This window comes from Drosophila ficusphila, unplaced genomic scaffold (genome assembly GCF_018152265.1).
Source record: "Drosophila ficusphila isolate 14025-0441.05 unplaced genomic scaffold, ASM1815226v1 contig_580, whole genome shotgun sequence".
NCBI classification, from domain to species: Eukaryota; Metazoa; Arthropoda; class Insecta; order Diptera; family Drosophilidae; genus Drosophila; species Drosophila ficusphila.
In genome coordinates, this window is record NW_025064510.1 from 311,971 (window position 1) to 329,025 (window position 17,055).

Sequence of the window (17,055 nt, forward strand, 5' to 3'; positions counted from 1 at the left end):
GTATGAGCAGTTAAAAAAAGTGACTGTTTTAACAAGGGGCCGTTCAAGTATTACGTAAACCCTATGTGGGGGCGGGGGGTTCTATGTATTCCCCATTTTGGATGACACGGGGGGTAGGGGGAGTCTAGATGATGATTACGTCATCGGAAGTGAAATTACTTTTTTACACGAATGGCATATTAATTTAATCTTTGAAGAACTTTAACATCAAAAGAGTATATATATATAAGAGTATATATATAATAAAAATTGAATAATAATTGAAATAAATCTGCTTACGTAATATTTGAACGGCGCCCAAGAGCAGCTTAACATTTTTATGAGTCTGTGTAATCTGCAACTCTAGAACACTTAACAACTGATTTTATTTACTAAGCCGACGTCGCCGCCGTTTTTGGAAGAAATTAATCAATTTTACATTCCCTTGTTAATATTAATAAAAAATCTGTTAATCTGTTAAATGTTAAGAAATCATTTTAATAGATTAACAGATTTTTTATTTCTATTCAAACAAGACTGCTCATACCATTGGCTGTTATGCAATAAATCTAAGGCGATCATATCACTCTAAGGAAAGAGCGATACATAAATCGTACACTAATATTTGCTTAGAAGTTGTTGTTTCTGCGCTGTGTACACTGACGAAAGAGGAAACACACGTTTTCACAACACAACCGAAAAATGTAAAAATAAAATAAAAAATAATTTATGTACTATTATATTTATTTATTAGTACACACAAACAAAATTCTGATTTGGTCATTCAAGCATGCCTAACAGAATCACAATTTCTTGAAAGCTCTAACCTTAAGTGGAAAATGCAAAAACAAAATTGACATATTCAGGCAGGCTCCGGTTTTCACTTTCATAAGATTCTCTCGTTTTCGTTTTCGAAAACGAGAATCGGTGCTCCCGTTTTCACTTTCACAAGACTTTTTCGTTTTCAAAAACGGGCAAGATTTTGTTGTCGAAATGAAAAGTAAATGCCTTTTTCTACGTGAAATCGGTTCTTAATTGCAAAAGGAAAAAAATAGTTGACTCCTTGGTCTATTGATGTTCATTTCCCACCATCATTAGATCAATCTAATTCGTATTTGTTTTATAAATAATTTTTTTCTGACCCCATCATGATTTGATAAGTAAATTATTTGCCGTCGGCAACAACAATTTTCGTTTTGCTAAGGGGCCGATAAATCTATTGCCAAAAGTTATCGTCAATGCTGCCGTACTTGTAGTGGAACAAAACAACCACTTAAAAATAATTATAAAATGAAAACAAAGAAAAAAATATTTTTAAAGAAAAGTAAAATAAGCTTTTTATAAATAAATATGGATAATTTAGTTTCTTAAATGATAAAAGTGCAGAGAAAAAGTTGTTGAGAATAGTGGAATGAAAACTGCAAAAAAGGTGGCAGTCTCTTACTGTGGGAAACAGCTGATTTCTGATGGGGGCTAATTTGATCTTTTGAAAATGTAAGTAAGACAACTTAATTCACCGATCGTCAGACATATTAATAACACATGTGTTGCATCTAAGATGTCTCGATTTTCTTAAATCAATCAATTTCTGCCTGCTTTTGGCTTCAAAACAGGCAATTGAAAATATAAAAGGCATTTTTTCGCGTTGTTTACTTTTGACCAAAAAAAGTCAGCTGTTTGAACCATTCCGATAACGAAACGATGACAAAAAGTTTGTGAAAACCGGAGCACCTAAAACGAAAACGTACGTTTTCGCCCAAAAACGAAAACGAGAAAAAAAAGTGAAAACCGGAGCCTGCCTGATTATGTTATACTTCATTTTAAACAAAATAAGAGGTTTATTGTGCTACTGACTAGTCGAGATTAATTTAGTTCGAAAGGGGAAAACATAAACTAAGTTCGAAAGGGCAAAACAAAAAGGTTGTTTGTTGGATTACAGTATTTCTAAAAAAATAATAAATTATATTGGCTTAGCTTTGTTTCGATAAACAAATTTTTGTTGAGTGTCATCTCTATAGGAGCCATCTTTCTTTCTATTCGCAGCTCGTCGACCGCGTGGACGTCACAACGGTAGAGGTTAGTAAATATTTTACCCACTGCAACCAGATATAAAGAGAAATCTTACTATAGTGTTGTTACTTTTTTTTAGTGAACTGAACCAAAAATGACCAACTCGAAGGGATATCGCCGTGGTACAAGGGATATGTTCTCCCGTCCCTTCCGCAAGCATGGTGTTATTCCATTATCTACTTACATGCGCGTCTTCAAGATTGGTGACATAGTGGATATCAAAGGACATGGTGCCGTGCAGAAGGGTCTACCATATAAGGCTTACCATGGCAAAACTGGGCGAATTTTCAATGTTACACAGCACGCTGTTGGTGTAATTGTCAACAAACGTGTGCGCGGTAAAATCCTAGCTAAGCGTGTCAATGTGCGCATTGAGCACATCCATCACTCAAAGTGTCGTGAGGATTTCCTACGCCGCGTAAAAGAAAACGAGCGTCTGCTGAAGGAGGCCAAGGAAAAGGACAATGGGTCAGCCTTAAACGCCAGCCCGAGCAACCAAAAAAGTCGCACTTTGTTAAGAAGCTGGAAGAGCCGATCTCTTTGGCTCCAATTCCATACGAGTTCATTGCCTGAGCGAGTTTCTGTGTTTGTTTTGATATTATGTAGTGTGGTTGGTTCAGCTGTAAATGAATTGATTTTCTATATAATACCTATAAACAATTATTTATGACCTTTTTTTTGGATTGTGGGAATCTAAGTGTTTTTGATTCTTGTCTTGTTAATTGGACATGATATGCTCGTTCTTTAAAAGTCAAAAAATAAGCAGAAAATATGCCTTATTTAGACATTTATCAAAAATTGAAAAAAAAAACAATTCTTACTAAAATTGTTTATTTAAGTTGTATTCATTTTGTTTAATTTTAATAACTGCAAAAACAAATTCATTTCTTTAAAAACTAAATTATTTTTGAGAACAACCATAATAACAATACTGGTTGGAATTATAATTTTCACAAATTTCAGATAAACATATATTTGTTTACCATTGCAGTGAGTAATTCAAAGATTCAAAGAATCGTGCTTGTATAATGAAATGGGGGAGATTTTAGTTTCCGGGGCGCCAAGATTTGAGGACATATTTTGGGTAATTGGCCCAAAATAAACACTTTTTAATAAATACAATTTTTCGATTTCTCGCACCGTTTAAGAGATATCGAGCCCTAAATTTCGGATTATTGTGAGGGCTGGGAGCAGGCGAAATTACTTATTGCACATATTTTTCGTGGAACTTTCAAGATTTGCGGTACTTTCGGTCGAAGACGAACACTTAAATTTATTTGTTCAGTTTTTAGTTTAGTTTTTTTTTTATAACAATTGCCTCAAAAAAATAATATAGCATATGTATCAATGCATAAGTGCGCGCGCACTTTTCAGTTTTTAGCATAGTTTTTTTTATAACAATTACCTCAAAAAATAAAAATAAGTGCGCGCGCACTTATGCATTGATACATATGCTATATTTATTTTTGGGATAATTTCTTAAAAAAAATTTTTTCCCAGTGTAACGGCCGCACTATAAGCCGATATTTAAGGCTCGTTATCTCGGAAACGGTGCGAGATATCAAAAAATGTTGTTTAGTAAAAAGTAATTATTTTGGGCCAATTGCCCAAAATATGTCCTCAAATCTTGGCGCCCCGGAAACTAAAATCGTGCCATGAAATGCAACATGATACATTTGTCCGATTTTTTTTTTAAATTTTTTGGTAAATGACAGTGGCGTAGCGTGGCTTGTCGGGGCACCGTATAAAAATTTTTTTGGAAACCCTTATATGGAGGTAAAGATTTTTTTCAAAAGAAAAAAAAAATTGTGAGAAGAAATATTTATTTATCACATTATTTACCCATTTTACTAATAACAAGAAAGAAAGCTAGCTTCGGCAAGCCGAAGCTTATATACCCTTGCAGTCATCAAATATGTCGAACAAAATACATAAATGCTAAACAACATCGAAGCTAAGACGATTTTTCTATTCATTTTCCATATTTTCGACTATATCTTATGGGAGCTGTATGATATAGTTTTCCGATTTTGATCAAATTTAATTCTTAATTCAAGAGTCGTTAGAAAACTTTATAATCCAAAAATCATGCTTATCTGATAAAAAACAACGATATTATAATTTTATTTCCGTTATTTTTATATAGATTTTTCGATCTTTTGTATGGCAGCTATAAGATATAGTTGTCTGATTTTTATTTTTTTCTCAATATAAGGGTTGTTAAAAAACTAGATATTCAAAAAATCATGCTCGCGGGATAAAAAACAACGATGTTATCAATTTATTTCCATTAATTCTATATATTTTTTTCGATCTCTCCTATGGCAGCTATATGATAGAGTTATCCGATTTTGATCAAATTTAATCCGAAATGCAATAACAGTTTGAAGAAATTAAGCCGATCTGATCAAAAACAACGGCGTGAGAATTTTTTATTTCATTCTCTTGTATTGGAGCTATCCGATATAGTCGGCCGATCCGGCCCGTTCCGACTTATATACTGCGTGCAACAACTACACACCTTTTGGGAAAGTTTCGGCAAGATGGCTTTAAAACTGAGAGACTATTTTGTAGAGAAACAGACAGACGGACAGACGTACAGACGTATTCCGATTCTGCTCGTGATGCTGATAAAGAAAATATATACTTTATGGGGTCTGAGGTGTCTCCTTCACTGCGTTGCAAACTTCTGACTGAAGTTATAATACCCTTTGCTCTGCAAGGGTATAAAAACAACGCGTCAATATTTTTTCGTTCTATTCTATGAGAGCTGGGGGATCGCCAAACGAAAACGGAAGTGGTCGGTGATTCGTCCTAAACAGTGGCCAAGCCAGGATGGACGGCCGGGAAGGTCGTGCTGTGTGTTTATGATTGAAAGGGAATCAGCCACTATGAGCGCTGCTCCCATATGGCCAGACTCTTCATTCTACCTTCTACTGCGAACAGTTCGACCGCTATATTTGAAGCAGGCGATCGACCAAAAGCGTCCAGAATTGGCCAACAGGAAGTGTTCCACCAGGACACCACCATATATCCCGGACATTGCGCCAAGGTGCATGTGCATGTCGAACGCCCTTGGTGGTGCAAAGTATTTTGGCAACCTTAAATAAAAATAAGTTGCTTTAACATATAAATTTAATATAAAAATAAGTTTATTCAATTTTTATGATTTTTGTTGACGCTGTATTTTACCCAAGTCAGTGCGTGAGCCCTCTCCTTATCTATAGGCAGTTGCTGGGGCTAGCCGAACTGCGCGAAAAAAATCATTAAATTAAACTGAAAAATAAACTTATTTTATATATCTATATATATAAAAGCAAGTTGTGTTAGTTACACCACTTATAACTTAAGAACGGCTGAACAGATTTGGCTGAAAATTGGTAGGAAGGTAGCTTAGAGCCCGGAATAGGACTTAGGGTACTTTTTATTCCGTTCGACATACCAAAAATCGCATATAAACTGAGTTATTACCTCATCACACTGACAAGCACACACTACCATAGCATTTTAACTCAATTTTTTTGAAGTGAATTGAAATTATTTGTGATTTTGGTGATTTGAAGTGAAGTGAAGTTTTTCGTGGTTTTAGTGAATTGAAGTGAAGTGAAGTTTAATTAATAATGCCGCAACCAAGACGATCGAATCTTTCCCGACAAAGCCGTAATTCAAGAAGACTACAAAGTACTGTAAATGAAAGGACTGAAGGGGAACAAAACATTGCACGTGAACAGCGCCGCGTTTGTATGGGTCGACTTCGTGCTTCTCAATAAGAAGAACAAAGTGAGGCAACCCGTACCACGGCTCGGTTGACAATGCAGAATCGTCGAGCTTACAACAGAGGTCAAAAATAGATAATTTGCGACGCAAAAGATATTTATCAATTGCTGATTTGAATTGAGCAGTGTTTCAATACGATTGCATCACTGATTACAGCTTACATCCCAGCGTTTGCATTGGGCAAATGGACGTTGTTTGCAAGTATTGCGGTGCGTTGAAGTTTTACGGAGAAACGCCTGGATTATGCTGCTTTAATGGTAAAGTGAAATTGCCATTGTTGACTCCGCCACCTGAGCCATTGTATTCACTGCTTTGTGGTGAAACACAAGAATCACGCCACTTTCCTGCAAATACTCGAAAATACAATGGTTGTTTCCAAATGACGTTATTTGGGGCAGATTTTATTGAAGAACGAGGTTTAATCCGACATTTAAGGTTTTTTTTTTGGTATTACATAGAATTTAGTTAAAGAATAACTTACTTTATCTTAAAGGCAAGGGCAGATTCACCATCGAATTGGATCATTACTACCTTTCGAAGATACACAAAAAAATTTTTACAAATATATTTCATGGGCAACATGGAAGAACAATTTGATCGACGTCTAGCGATCAATGAAGGGATGAAGCGAGCAATTCTTCAAGACTTGCAGTGTCTGTGTTCATGAACATCATGCGATGGTCAGGTTGTTTAAGAGTGCTTTAGAGCGCATGCCAAATGATGACTATAAAGTTGTCATAAAAGCAGATAAACGACCATCTGGAACACATGAAAGGACAGTTAATGCTCCAACAATAGACGAAGTCGCCATCCTGATTGTGAACAATTTGGAAACCGAGATATTATGCTCAAACGACGCGATACTGGGCAGAAATCACGACATTGAGATGAATGAGGTACATAATCGGGTTTTACTCTTGATCGAAGATATGTGTTACCTCATGTGCGGTAATTTATTAATCAGGTTAAAATGCCAGCGCCAAATCGTGAAATGAATGAGGCATTTAATCGAGAATTAGAACGAGAACGTGAATATGATCACCAGGAATTAAATTTATTAGTTCAACAGAAGAAAGTTTATGATATTTTAAAGAAGGCAATCGATAAAGAAAATTGTGGTTTATATTTCCTAGATGCCCCTGGTGGAACTGGCAAGACATTCCTCATGTCATTAGCTTTAGCAACTGTTCGGGCTAGATCCAACATAGCTGTTGCAGTTGCTTCTTCGGGAATAGCAGCCATATTGTTAGAAGGATGCCAAACGGCTCATTCAGCATTAAAATTACCGTTAAATCTTTAAATTATTGAAGAACCAACGTGTAATATTGCAAAACACTCAGCAATGGCCAAAGTTTTAATGGTATCGAAATAAAATTTTTCCTTTTCATATATAAAACAAAAAAAAATTTTTTATCTTTTAAACACCAAACGAAATTTTACATAAAACTATCGCCATCTGGTGGTGGAACGGAGTTCGCCGGGTTTACTAGTAATATAATATAATACAAAAATAAATATAGGTAATATAAAAAATAAATAAATAATATAATATAAAAAAAAAAACTAATATAATGTAATAATATACAAATTTTGATGTTTTTTTTTATCGTAATCGGCTTGTCGCGCTTCGGACATTAATTTTTTATGTGCAAAATGGGTTTTTTAGGCAATTCGGATGTTTTTTTTTTTTATCGTAATCGGTTTTTTGCACAATTCGGTAACGCCATTTGCCATTTGCTCGTTCGAAGATCCGATGGATCAAAAAATAATTTAGACTGAAAAAAATACGAACCATTTACACAAGAGTACACATTTGTGAGTGACAAGCCTCTTTTGCCATTTAACCCGTTTTTGTTAACGGCGCAGGTAACTTTGTTTTTCTTTATAAGTCCTTCTGGGAGCATTGACCCCGACTAGATTTCTCCATCTTACTATATTTCTTGCTGTCTGTGTCCCATGTGGAAGGACGGTACGTCTCCATGTTGTTTTGGGTCTGCCTACTCGTCTGCTTCCTTGTGGGTTCCACTCTAGCACCATTCTTACTATGCTATTCTGATCCTTTCGCAGTGCATGGCCTATTCATCTCCATTTTTTCTTCCTGATTTGGAGTCTTATTGCTATTTCGCCCGTCATATTCCAGAGGTCATTGTTGGAGATTCTGTTTGGCCAGAAAATCCCGCATATTATTCTGAGACACATGTTGGTGAAAGCCTGCAATTGCTGGATTAATATCTGTGTTGTGAGCCACGTCTCGCTTTCGTCCACTTACACTTACACTGGTCAAAACCCCGTTCGAAGATTTTGATTCTATATATATAAAGGCGCCACCATAAAATGTTAATAATGAAACTGCAAAGGCTGATATACAATTTGGTCATTATTTATTTTTTTTAAATTTAACTGATCCACAATTATTTTTGCAATTTGTTTTAATGGCATCCAAGCTTTGGAACATTGGGTAATCAAAAATAATTATAAATACTCCTCTAATAAAAATTTAAATGGTAATCACCCAGACAAAACAGACAAAAATGGAAAATATAATACAATTATGGCTCTTAGAAGACCTTAATTGGGGCTTCAAAAATTATTAAAGTACAGGATCGAATTTATCATTTGCAAATTTCTGAAAAACCATCTACGTTTCTCCAATTTTACAGTGGCTCCAAGCTTATTTCGTGCAAGAATAAAACAAAGTTTTATATCGACACCGCAACCAAACTAGCAAAGATATCAAAAAAATTTGAACGCAGAAAGTTAAGGAAACTCTTTTACTATCTAAATAACAACAAAAGTTTTTCCTAATTTAAAAAACAAAAGAATTTTTTATACAAAAACTAAAAAATAGGACGACTCTGACGCACAAGCTTATTTCGTGCAAGCAGTTTAATATAAAATAACTCTACTAATTCTTAATTTTACGACTTTTTTTTAACTCCCCTCTGTTTGTAAAAGACTTTAAATTAATTTTACATGTATTTGTAAATTTTTCTAGTTGTTTTCATGGGTATTTTACCTCACTTCCCCAACAGGGAAATCTTAAGATCATTTTCGATGGAAAATTCACATATCCGAAAATTTCCCACAAATGCTCAATGAAATTAAAGTCTGGAGACTGAGTGGGGGTTTAAATCCCCTTGAGGCAGTTCCAGCTCAACCAAAGCTTAGGCTTCGGGTCATTGTCTTGGTTGAATCTAAATTGATTCAATTTGCCTAAGTTATCGACATTTTTAACCAAATTTTCCATGTAATTGGTTAAATATATCTTGGCATCCATGATACCGACAATGAAAACATAATTCCCGACGCCGGACGCAGCCATATAAGCCCAAACAATGACATGGTTCCCGCCGTGCCAAATCATTGCGTTTAACCTTTTAGTTTTCTGCTCCGTATTGGAATACCGCTCCATGTAGCGTCTCCCAACCGACTAAAAAAATTTAATATTGATTCGACTACAGAAATTTTGTCATCTAAGAAAAAAATCGGGCGAATTTATGTACCAGTGCGGACTTGGCCCAATGCATCTTATTTTTATACCTTTGAAAATATTCTTTCTTGCAACTAGACCATTAAAAGCATGGTAGTGCAATATGTTCCAAACTGTATTTGGGTAATATTTGTTGACCATTTCGTTCTCAATCTCCACACAAATTTTGAAGCCGATAGCTTGAGGGGTTCCTTAGTTTTTCGGACAAAACAGCGCTCCTCGGAGTCGTTGAATATTTGGGGTTCCTTAGTTTTTCGGACAAAAAAAAAAAAAAAAACTAAGTTAGTATATAGTGTTACCTAGTTCGTGAACGAAGGATTTTACGAAAAAAAATTTTTTACAGTTACAGTGTTTATTTTTCAAAAAAACCGATTTTTCGAGGTCTAATAATTTAGTTTTTCGCCCCAAAAAAATATAAAAATTTGTCGAAAAAAAATTCCTTCGTTCACGAACTAGCTATTGTATCTACAAACAATCACCCAAAATTTCAAATCGATCGATGTAGTGGTTACCGAGATATCGTGCTCACCGAAATGACCTTTTCTCAAAAATGCGATTCCGAGATAATCGCGTTTAAAGTCTTAGGTGGACATTAGGTACACCGTACAGCGTGCGCTATGAACGGCTGTATCTTAGGTTCTAGTGCTCCGATCTCTAAAAAATTTTGCAGAAAAATTGTTGAAAGTATGTACATCAAAAAAAAATTATAAAATTTTTTTCGATTTTTTGATTCTGAAAAAGGTATATAACCCCTTAATGGAGAAGTGGGGTAAAATTCGCGTAAAGACAACTAGAAAAATGTTCAAATCTATTGTATGTGAAATTAATTTTAAAGCCCTTTACAAACAGAAACCAGTTAAAAAAAGTTATTAATTTAAGAATTAATTAAGTTATATAACATTAAAGTGCTTGCACGAAATAAGCTTGTGCGTCAGTATCGACCTATCTTTTAGTTTTTGTATGAAAAATTGTTTTGTTTTTTAAATTAAGAAAAACTTTTGTTATTATTTTAATAATATACGATTTTCCTAAAATTACTGCGTTTACATTTTTTTGATATCTTTGCTAGTTTAGTAGCAGTATCGATTTAAAACATTTTTTTATTCTTGCACGAAATAAGGAGCCACTGTATTTATTTGGTGAGGATGATGCAGAAGCCGGACTTAAACCACACGGGTTAGGGTGAATTAGGTTGCAATCCATACTTTAAGGATTTAAAAACTGCTCCCAAACGAGGTCCAAAGAGGTCAAATTGTCGAATGATCAAAATGGTCAATCACGCAACACAAAGAAAGGTAGCGAAGACAATGTTATGCCAATGTTATACCATACATAGTACAGGACCCAACTTCATTCTTAGATCTTAAAACAGTTAAACATGTTAAATAAGCCATACTTTAATTGTCCTGTAAGGCAGTCACTGGCTTACTAGAAGATGAACAAAAAATTCCCCTGCTAAATAATAAAGGCTAAACAGCAATGTCGAGCTGTATGATACAGTTGTCCGATTTTTAACTACTATTGAATTTCGGATTCAATTTTATCAAAATCGGATAACTCTATCATATAGCTGCCATAGGAAAGATCTAAAAAGTATATATAAATAATGGAAAAAATTATAATATCATTGTTTTTAATCCCAAGAGCATAATTTTCAAAATATGGAGTTTTTTAATAAACCTTGAATCGAGGAAGAAATTTCATTAAAATCCGACAACGTTTTTATATAGCTGCCACAGGAAAGATCGAAAAAATCTATATAGAAATAACGGTATTAAAATGATAACATCGTTGTTTTTCAGCAGACAAGCGTGATTTTTGGAATATAGAGTTTTTAATTAGAATTAAATTTCATCAAAGTCGGTCGACTATATCATAGCCGTCATATGAACAATAGTCGAAAATATGGAAAATTAAGAGAAAAATCGTCATAGCTTAGATGCTGATTATGTATTTTGTTCGACATATTTGATGACTGCAAGGGCAAGCCGAAACTTCCTTTTTTATTGACATTCACTTACATATATGATATATTGAAAACGATATATGTACCTATTTATCAATTTTAAACATAAATTTGATCGAAACCATGATAAATTAGCAAAATAAATTTTATTGTTAAAAATCAGTAGTCGAAAACGGGTGTGTCTTGTTGGGCTTTTATTTTTGTACGAATGAATCCATCTCTAGCTTTTGGTCCACAAACTACCAACGAAGTCTCCGTTACTAGCTTGACACACCTTTCAACAGCCTGAGTGTGGCAAGGATACTTTTCGAAATCCATCAAAGCTCCTGAAGTAATCAGGTTTGAAATTTCTGTGTCGCTATATTTCATTGTCATAGGAGGTTTCCTTTCGTCCAATCTATTAACTCATAATAAGTAAGCCTTTAGTTCTGGGACTCGAAATTTGCGAACCTTCACGCTGATTATTGCACGCTGAAGCTAGACTTACCTCTCATCCGCTGAGATTCACTAGGGTATCGTTTGAGCTTTATTTTTCTATTATCTTATATATATAAATCTCCTGTCACGATGTTTGTCCGCGATGGACTCCTAAATTACTTAACCGATTTTAAATTCAATTGGCACACCGTGAGCAGTCTGGTCCAACTTGAGAGATAGGATAGCTTAGATCTTTAATTATAGTCGCAATTTTATTTTATTGCAAATTATTTGTCTATAATAAATTGACAGTCACAATATCTTTCAGCATTGCCAGATACGATTATATTTGACTTCACAAGCAAAGCGCGAAATTTGAATGTAAAAACCGGTATGTCATTACCAAACAACCTAATATATAAAAGGAAGTCGTGTTAGTTACATCACTTATAACTCAAGAACGGCTGAAGAACAGATTTGGCTGAAAATAGGACATAGGATACTTTTTATCCCAATCCATATACCAAAAAGTGAGTTACTACCTCATCACACCGACAAACACACGCTACCATAGCATTTTGACTCAATTTTTGTGGTTTTGGTGAATTTAAGTGAAGTGAAGTTTTTTGTGATTTTGGTGGTGGGTTTGTTTTGAGTAACATTTCGACAGCGTTCCCGTGTGACGGGAGGAGTGTGAAAAAATCTTCTGTACGCGTGTTAGTCATTGAACTCCTCCTAAACGGCTGGACCTTTTTTTATGAAATTTTTGTGTGTATTCCAGGCGGTTTGAGGATGATTTAGATTCACAATATGTTAAAAAAATATTTATTATTTTTAGGGTTTTTAATGTTTTAATAATTTTACAAATTTTTCCGCTTATACATTGCAAACTCAGTAGGTAATCACACTAATATTATAAAGAGGTCAAATTTGTTTGTTTTTTTGTAAAGAATAGGCTCCGGAACTACTGGCCCGATTTGACCGATAAAATGCTACATTATCGGGGAGTAACATAGGCTATAATTTATTTTGAAAAAATGTGTGAAAGGTAACTATTTAAAAAAAACCGGGCGAAGCTGGGACGGGCAGCTAGTCTATATATATATAAATGGAGATAAAAAATGTGCGGAATCGCATCACATGAGAACGGCTGGGCCGATCTGGCTCAAATTTTTTTTCAGTTGTTTGTACTTGCCAGAAGAAGGTTATAGCATAAGAAAATTTGGGGAAAACTTTTTGGAAAAGTCGCTAGCGGCTCAACAGATGTACACAATGTTGTATGTAAAATTCTAAAACATAGCTGCGTTTATATTGTGTATCGATGAAGTCGGTAAAAAAATATTTAAACAAAATCTCGAGTGAGCTTAAACAATTGGAAATAATGCCTGCTGTTAGAAGATGGGGGGACGGTGGCCCAGCAGGTAGAGCGCTGGCCTCCGGTCCGGAAGGCCCGGGTTCAAGTCGAGCCCCAGGCTCCCCGAGAAAAAGAAACGGTCTCTTTTTCCAAATCTCCACCACTTCTATGCTCTACCGCTCACTTAACATTAGTAACAAATTTCGGTATAGTAAAGTGAATAAATATAACTTATGGCACAGAAACTATCTACTCGAGATGAATAATGGAAAATATCCTTCAATCAAAGATGCTTGTGAAATAATTGCTACCAATATCAAAAATATATGGGCTAAAGCATCTATCCCTACAGTTAGTTATCAACAAGTTGTCGCAAGATTGATTGTGTATTACAATAAGTATAAAGGTGTGAAGAAACTGAGTAATGACTCCAAAAAACAAACATTTTTTGAAGGTTTTTTGAAAAAGTTATTTGATATCGGAACATATTATATATAATATCAAGAGAAGCATGCAAATGTGTAACTAAAGTGTCTGTTGCTGAAGAAATATTCTTGCACGACCAATGAACTGATCGCAAAATGTATAGGCTACGTATAACTGTCCATGTGAAAAACATTGATATTCCAGATTTATCCCGAAGACTTCCATCGACTGACCTTGCGATTTATTGGTTGTCATCGCAAATGCAAATCGAACTGGGAACTGAATCCTATTAAATTGGAATGGAAGATCTGTTGGAATAATCGGAACTCTTGGGATAAGAACTTCCTCTTCTTTAAAGGGTTGTATCCAGTTGCGATTTTGAAAAAATCGATTTTTAAACAGGTATTTACAGGTATGCTAGTTCTTGTTCTAGTTATGTACAGTAAGGTTAAACTTATATGTTATTGTAAAGGTTTGTGGATTTAAGGAATTGGATAGTTGTGGTTATATACATACATGGGGTTTACTATTTCTTCTAAAGTTTTTTGGAGGAATTTACGTCTGTGTTCAGTGTAGTTAGCCCAGCGGGAAAGTGGGAAGTAGGTTTTTAGAGTACTGGAAAACCTCCTTCTTTTGGCAGGCGTAGGGGTAGGGATAGATGAAAACCTACTTCTTTTGGCAGGCGTTGGGAAGGGGATAGACGATTTCGGACCGATTTCGGGGGTGGGTTTTTACCGAAAGAAGGAGGTTTTTATTCAGCGGTAAGGGAAAAATCCAGTGGATTTTGTCCTGCTTTGAGCAGCTGTAGATCCACTGGAAAACCTCCTCTACCCCTGCCTTTTGTGTGTCACCCCCGTGTATTTGGCAAGGAGAGAAGGCAGAAAAGGAAGGGGTGAAGGAGGTTTTCCACATTCCGCTTGTATGAAGAAACCAGAGGAAAGAAGCATATTTTCCACAGGTTTTTCCCGCTGGGAAGGTTAAGGTTACATTGTTGACATGTGGGTGGAGGTGTTTTATCAAATAAGTGGCTGTGTGTCAGTTTAGTGTGTCCCATTCGGAGTCTCATAAATTTAATCGTGTCTATTCGAGAGATAGTTGGTTTTAAAAGTTCCATGTTCTTCTCTTTTTTTATATTAATAAGTTTGTAGTGAACTGATGTGTTATTCCATATAAGGTAATTTAATCATGTGGTTTTTAATGTATTTAAGGGTATCTGGTACGTTGTAGTTTATTTCAGATATTAATGGCAGTGCGGTTGCTTGCTTAGCAGCTTGGTCTGCAAGCTCGTTGCCAATAATGCCGGAGTGGCCTGGGATCAATATCAGAGTGAATTTAAATTTGTATTTATAGATAATTTTTCTAATTTCTAATATACAGTGGTGGCCATAAGTATTTTGTCAAAATAAAGGTGAAATATACTTGAAACCTGAACTTGCTTCTTTTAACTTTTGGTATCAATGGAAAGGTAATTCAAATGCCTTTTGAATGATACCATACTTTTCTAAACTCATTCGATAGTTATTGAACAGGGCAATTTAAAAAAAAAGTCAAAAAAACTTTTCCCTCGGCTTCAAAACTAAAATTTTTGGATGCAAAAAGTTTCTTTAAGCAAAACTAATAGTAACTGCAAAAAGAATTTTTCAAAAATAATTTTTCTTATATTTTTAATGATTTTTTGAAAATGACTAGATATACGCATTTCAGTCATATTTTGCTCTTTTCCATACAAGTTTTTTCCGACATTGTCACCTTCAAAAAATCATAAAAAATAGAAGAAAAATTATTTTTGAAAAATTCTTTTTGCAGTTACTATTAGTTTTGCTTAAAGAAACTTTTTGCATCCAAAAATTTTAGTTTTGAAGCCGAGGGAAAAAGTTTTTTTGACTTTTTTTTTAAATTGCCCTGTTCAATAAATATCGAATGAGTTGAGAAAAGTATGGTATCATTCAAAAGGCATTTGAATTACCTTTCCATTAATACCAAAAGTAAAAAGAAGCAAGTTCCGGTTTCGAGTATATTTCACTTTTATTTTGACAAAATACTTATGGCCACCACTGTATAGTAGGTAAAGTTATTTGGGTTTTCTAATGCTGTAAGGGCTGAGAGTGAGTCGGTGCATATAGCGAATTTTCCTATTTGTTTTTCGGCATATCTACATGCGTAAAGAATGGCTGCTATTTCAGCAGTGAAAATGGATGAATAAGGTGGTAGAATTTGCTGGGTTATGATCAGGGCTAACAGAGTTATGTTTTTAAATGAAAAAATATTTATTTCCATATTTTCGCCTTTTTTTCCTATAAATCCATATTTTACACAATCACTTGAATAAATCCATATTTTGAGCATTAAAGTGTCTGAAAACCTATAAAAAGATATGTTTGGCTCAAATATTATGAAATTTCTGTCGTTTGCCTTATACTCGATAATAAATAATGTAAACAAAACATCGTTGCGTCGTTAATCAATCAAAATATGTATCATCGAATGTAACAATTATGAATCTGCGATTTCTTCAGGACATATCGCGAATGTTAGCAGGAAATCTCATTAATAGTTCTACAGAAGGTGACGATCTTATCCTGTATTTATCACCTGCTGAACTGAATGCATATGCAAATCAGCGTTGCCAGTTTTTTTTTTTGCCAAGTCGGGACTTAGGAACTTTTTTAGTGAAAAAAGCGGGACTCTTACGTCGAAAGCGGGACATAATAAAAAACGTATATAACCTGAAGTTTTTAAAATATTTATCTTTTTATTTCCATCCAAATTAAGTGAAAGTGCAATAGATAGTAAAATTAGCTATAGAAAATATATTTTACCAAAAATATAATATTTCCAATGATATTTCCTTTTTCGTTAAATATTTGGGTTTTATTCGTTCTCTGAATAAAAAAAATAATAATAAACAGAAATCAAAATCAAATAAGTACTATTCATTAGAACCATATGGCGATTTAACCAATAGTCTGAGGAGTGAATGTTTCAAATTTTAACTTACAATAAGAGAATAACTATTTATAAAAATCACTTATTCATGATATTTCTGTGAAGATTTCACTTCTTTTAAAGTTTCTTTTTTCTCTTTAATAAAAATAAAGAACTCTATTAGTTGCATTCATCTTTAAAGGATTCTAATAAGTAAACTCCAATAATTCACGAACAAAAACACGTGAAAAACTTACTTTTGTTTGCTTAATGAAATCAAACTAAATTACGCACGCAATGCAACTCACTTAAAGATCACTGCTTCACTGCACTAAAACAAATGGTAATCGTTATTCTTTCGTTGATAATCGTACGTTTTCGTAAAACAGAAAATTATAAGCAAATGAAAATAAGGAAAGAGCGAAGAGAAAGAGAGGAAGTCATCATCAGCCCGCACGTTCGAATTATCATTAAAAAGCGGGACTGAACCTGTCCCGCGCGGGACATTTAATTTTAATTTAAAAATCGGGACGTCCCGCCAAAATCGGGACGTCTGGCAACGCTGATGCAAATGCTCCTGTTACATCTTGCGATGTTTAGCGTTCATTTTCATCATATAAACACATATTGAGTGCCAAACGCCGTAGTTTT

The 17,055-nt window shown here is 34.5% G+C and overlaps 1 protein-coding gene across 1 annotated transcript; it reads left to right on the top strand.

Annotated features, from left to right (window-relative positions):
- The first annotated feature begins 1,995 nt into the window (after nt 1–1,995).
- LOC108095660 (60S ribosomal protein L21) lies at nt 1,996–2,712 on the top strand. Its single transcript, XM_017196836.2, is given in 3 exon segments — nt 1,996–2,055; nt 2,110–2,501; nt 2,504–2,712. Coding segments are annotated over 2 exon segments (477 nt in total). The 5' UTR covers nt 1,996–2,055; nt 2,110–2,143; the 3' UTR covers nt 2,623–2,712.
- Nucleotides 2,713–17,055: the final 14,343 nt, after the last annotated feature.